The sequence below is a fragment of the Ciconia boyciana genome, chromosome 10 (genome assembly GCF_034638445.1).
Source record: "Ciconia boyciana chromosome 10, ASM3463844v1, whole genome shotgun sequence".
Lineage (NCBI taxonomy): Eukaryota > Metazoa > Chordata > Aves > Ciconiiformes > Ciconiidae > Ciconia > Ciconia boyciana.
In genome coordinates, this window is record NC_132943.1 from 11342389 (window position 1) to 11347129 (window position 4741).

At 40.6% G+C, this 4741-nt stretch overlaps 1 protein-coding gene across 1 annotated transcript in view; it reads left to right on the plus strand.

Annotated features, from left to right (window-relative positions):
- The window catches only part of ESYT3 (extended synaptotagmin 3), a 34312-nt gene extending 30055 nt beyond the window's left edge, over window positions 1-4257 (plus strand). The window contains exons 20-23 of the mRNA XM_072875173.1: window positions 111-242; window positions 1732-1837; window positions 2452-2501; window positions 3427-4257. Of these exons, the coding sequence (XP_072731274.1) occupies window positions 111-242; window positions 1732-1837; window positions 2452-2501; window positions 3427-3463 (325 nt within the window). The 3' untranslated portion in view covers window positions 3464-4257. The remainder of the gene's footprint in view (window positions 1-110; window positions 243-1731; window positions 1838-2451; window positions 2502-3426) is intronic.
- The last annotated feature ends 484 nt before the right edge of the window (window positions 4258-4741 follow it).

The following is a 4741-nucleotide window of genomic DNA, read 5'->3' on the forward strand; positions in this document are numbered from 1 at the left end:
GATAAATGTTTTTGGCCCATGAAGGGTTCATCTGACTCTAAGAGAGACAAGGTACTAAAACACAGTGGGAGAACCTGCCTTGCTTGTCAACACTGTATTTCTTTTAACAGAAACTTAGTACCCTCTTCCAATCGTGGAGTAGATCCGTATGTTCGTATATACCTGCTTCCAGATAGAAGATGGACAAGCAGGAAGAAGACTTCTATTAAGAAAAAAACTCTGAACCCCCAGTACGATGAGAAGTAAGAAAAAGTTAATTATGATTGCTGCTGAAATAGTTACGATCTCTGTATAACGAAAGGGCTTACCTAAGGTACGCTTCTGTTGCGCTGAAGGATAGTCTCATGAACATTTGCAGGTCTTCTGAAAAAAATGGCACTTCCGCTGTGGTTTGCAAGTACTTAGGGCTGGCCTTGCTCTGCCTATGGTGTTGTCTGTCCCCCTGGGGGAGAGCACACCTTCTTCCCACCCCTTCCCTGGTCCTAGCAGATGCAGGCTGCGCTTGCTGCTTTGCGCACAGACGTTTCCCTACCTATGTTTAACTCCCTGTCATTGCAGAGGCGATCTTTCCATTTGGGTACCTCACAGGGCCTACTTCTGTGTTCATACTTCTTTGCCTGATGCTTATTCTGACATCTTTCCAAAAGTCAAAGGCAGAAATACAAAGCCTTCTGAGACTGGACCATTATTTCGACAGACAGGTGGATGTTGTCATTGAGACGTGGTGGGAGCAGGGTAAAATGCTCCCACCTCTTTCTGGCTGTTGGCACATCCAGAGCTTTGCTACTGAAACAGAATGTGTTTTGTATAAAACCAAACACAGTAATGCTTAGGCATAGAGCTCTTTTGAGAGGTGGTTTTAATCCCATATTTAGAGGAATGTACACACACACAAAAATACATGAATATTGGGTGATCCTGGGTGACTCAGGTTTTTCCTATGTTGGGTCCTTTCTGTGTATGTCAGTATAGGTCAGAAATGGAGAAAAGACTTTAAAATATTTCATCTTAACATGCAGAACACTAGAGTTGTGGATTTTGCTTCTGCCTATTCTCATGTAACTCCGCTGATTTAGTACCAGCACAGCTGTTAGGAACAGCATCTCTTTCTCCTCCTCCTCAGTATTGACATACCCTGTACCTCCTCAATTAAGTGTAACAGGTTGAGCAATACCTAGCTCCAAAACACATTACCTGTTTTACAACTCTGACTTGAGGAAAAGCTATTCAGGTGGGCAGAACTTAAGTGATTTAGCGTGGACAAAACTCACTTGACATTAGATGATGTGTGCTAGAGGCATGAGTCAGAGCCATTAAGGATTTAATTGCCACAGGTTTCAACCTTTGTCTTCTCTTAATGTGGTATAAGCTTACTTTGTAAACTTGGGGGGTTGGCTCAGCTATTTCCTCTGAGTAATAAAGGTTGCATGGAAAACATGCTGATCTTCCATGAAAGGGGAAAATGATGGTAAATAGCATTACATCACGGAGGCATGCTTTCCTCCTTCCCCCTGGCACGGTGAACAACAGTGTCGTAGTCTTTCCTGAGGCCTGGAAGAGATTTCTTACAACGTGAATAAAATCTAACTATTGAATTGCCTTTTTTGCATCTTCCTTCTCTGTTAAAGTTCTGGCCACTGATGCTGTATTCTGTCACTGTGTTCTGGCCACTGATGCTTACGGGATTTTCATTTTTGACTTAAGTCTCTCCTTTCAAAACTTTACTTTTAGGTTTGAATTTTTTGAATCTTTGGAAGATGTCAAGAAAAGGACACTGGACATCGCAGTGAAAAACAGCAGGCCGTTCATTTCACAGGAAAGGAAGGAGCTGGGGAAAGTAAGTTTAAAGAAGTTGCACGACTGATTTAATAGAGCTGAACAGTCTGAGTGATTCCTGTAAAAATGCGGTTCTGCTAAGGCTCAGTAATAGGGCTAGCAATCTGGAAACGACTTCTTCTGCCAGATTTTCATCTGAAATCAGGCTGTATCCACGTGGAAGCTTGTGTGGTCTTATGTGATCCGTGTGCCGTGCTGCTTCATTTCAGAAGGGTGCTCCTGAAATAAAAACATGTTTCCCGGGATCTGCTGCCACCCGTTTGGGGAATGGCTCCAACAGTGTAAACATGAAGCTGAGAAAGACGTGTGATTAAAACCCAGAATTTGCCCACGGTGCTTTAAGCTTTCTGTGAACAACTTTGATTCTGTGAAAAGTAAACTGGAATCGCTTCTTCAGTGATAGATAAATTTCCAAGTAGTGCTGCTAAGAAACTGAGCGGCAGGGCGGAGGCTGGCTAATGCCTCTGTCCTGGGCAGGCAGGAAGCTCGTTTTCCCTTGAGCCAGAGCTGCAGCCCTAGAACTTGAAAGTGGGTCTGACGTGGGAGGAGCGCTAGCTTAGCTGATCAATTTGTATGCTGGATAATATACAAAGAAATAAAATTTGTTTTTTAAAGGTGCGGATCGACTTGTCACAGGAGGACTTAATAAAAGGTTTTGCACAATGGTAAGTTTTCATCTCCATACTTTCAAACCCTTCTAATTGCTTTGCTGGGAGTTTGCATGACTGCTGTTGGAGTGCTGGGAAAAGGGCTGTGTGTTTTGGTGAGCAAGAAGAATACTTGACCGGCAAACGCGGTGATAACTTGAGCTAATCTGGTAGTTTTATCTAAGCTGTATGTTAATCCAGTTCCTAGTGCAATACCTGCCCTGTGAAGCAGTTTTAATAAGAGGCCTATATGTCAATTATAGTCTTCAGCATATTTTAAGTTACCATAAAAGCCACTGGGTCACATAAGTAAAAGAATTTTTATTAAAGTAACCTTGCAACAAATTTTAACTGGGGTAAAGATCTTAACTAAATTAATACTCTGATCAGCAATATATATATATATATATATATATGATAAAACTTTAATTACAAAGCATTTATAGAAACTATTATAATAAGCCACTTAGAGTTTTGCTTGTATGTTCATTGTGGTTCAGACCTAAACCTTAAGCATAGGTCTGAGGCAAAGATTAAGAGCCAGGGGTTTTTTTTCCCCTTCTACGTCTGTAGTTAATGGCAGTAGTTCTTCCTTCTTTCTCCTTCAATGGAGCCCAAGGAATGCAGCGTGGGTAGTCCAGGAGCTTGCCATCCACCCAGGCAGTGAGCCAGTACTGGCCAGCGGGATAGGAAAACCAAGTTCCCCTGGCCCAGCTTGCGTCTGTGCCTCGTAAGGATATGGCAATTATGGGAGTAGGAGAAAAAGGGCGCATCCAAAGTCCCTGGTAAAGAGCTGAAGTTTGAGGCCATCTCTGAAGCCTCCTTTGCCATGCTGCCGACAAAGCACAAGCAATAAAGCAGCCCAAGTTCTCTCCATTGTGCCAGTTAAAACTTTAAAGAAAGTCTTAAACTGCTATAATTACTTATTGTGTCTGTCTTGCAGGTATGAGCTGACAAGGAGTAGACGCAAGAAAAATTGATTTCTTCTCATGTACATAAGTTACTAATTTTTCAACTTTATATGAATGTACATATCTCTTGTAATTAATGTGTTTTGAACAGTCACTGCAAATTTGAAGCAGTCTCAGTTCAGGACATGTAAATTTAATGATCCTACTCAGAGATTAGTTCTCACTGAAGTAAAAAACCACACACACACACATTGGGAATAATTTGTCCCTAGATATGTTCTTTATTTTTGCTGTTTCTGGCATATCTCCCCCAAAGAACCCTGAAGTACAAATACTCTCTTAAGAAAGTGTCGTACCTGGAGATATTTTAGACTGTCAGCTAAGTGTCATTACTTTGCTTGGCAGTCTCATTTCCCCAGGATCCTATTCATGTTGTTTTAACATGAAATCATTGTACTTTTAAAAGAATAAGTATTTAAACAGCATTCTCCAGCTGTGGGGCTACAGAACCCATTGAAAGAAACTGTTTAAAACTTGAATAGCAATTGTTTTTTCAGAAATTGATATTCCACTGTTCAGAAGTATCTTAGCAGATCGTGGCTGCAGGTGTGTATATAATGAGCTTCCAAAAGCAGGGAGATTAGTTTACCAAGATGTCATTAAGGTTTTAGTTTGTGATGCCTTAACATGTTTTGTTCTTTGTTATGGTACATTTCAAAATCTTGTAAGCCTTGATAGTAAAGCACTCTGCCTGAGGAACAGCAGAGTTTTGTAAACTAAGCTTTATTAATATTTGAGTGAAATATACCAAAATATTTTTGGAAGGTTGGTGTACTTGCTTCTGTACAATAAACTTCTAACTGTCTTGCATAAGAAACTTGCTCTATGCCTTTCTAAAACTGACTTTTGAAATATGACCATGGTAACTTCAAATCCATGCTAGGCAGTAAACCATAAACCATTTGCAGCAAGCTTCAAATATTTTTGGCCTAGATTACATTAACCAAGTCCAGCTGGGTCCATGACCAGAAAGAATATTGACTCAACAACAATTTGCTCGCATCCCAAACTTATCTGAAAATGTAAACAACATTTTAAAATAGGTTCTCCAGGGAACCAAGACAGGCAAATGATGAAAGTGTTATGGCTAAGGCTGTTAGAGCACCTCTATCTCACAGTTACCATGTCAGCAACATTCAAAATGTTCAGTGGTTACAGTAGGTCTGGCTTTGTGTGGGTTCAGTTTCCTAAACTGATACAGAGCATATTGGTTCTCTCTCTAGGATTGAGTAGACCAGTTGATAGCAGTTATAATAAGTTTTCCTTAAATTGACCATGAAACAAGAA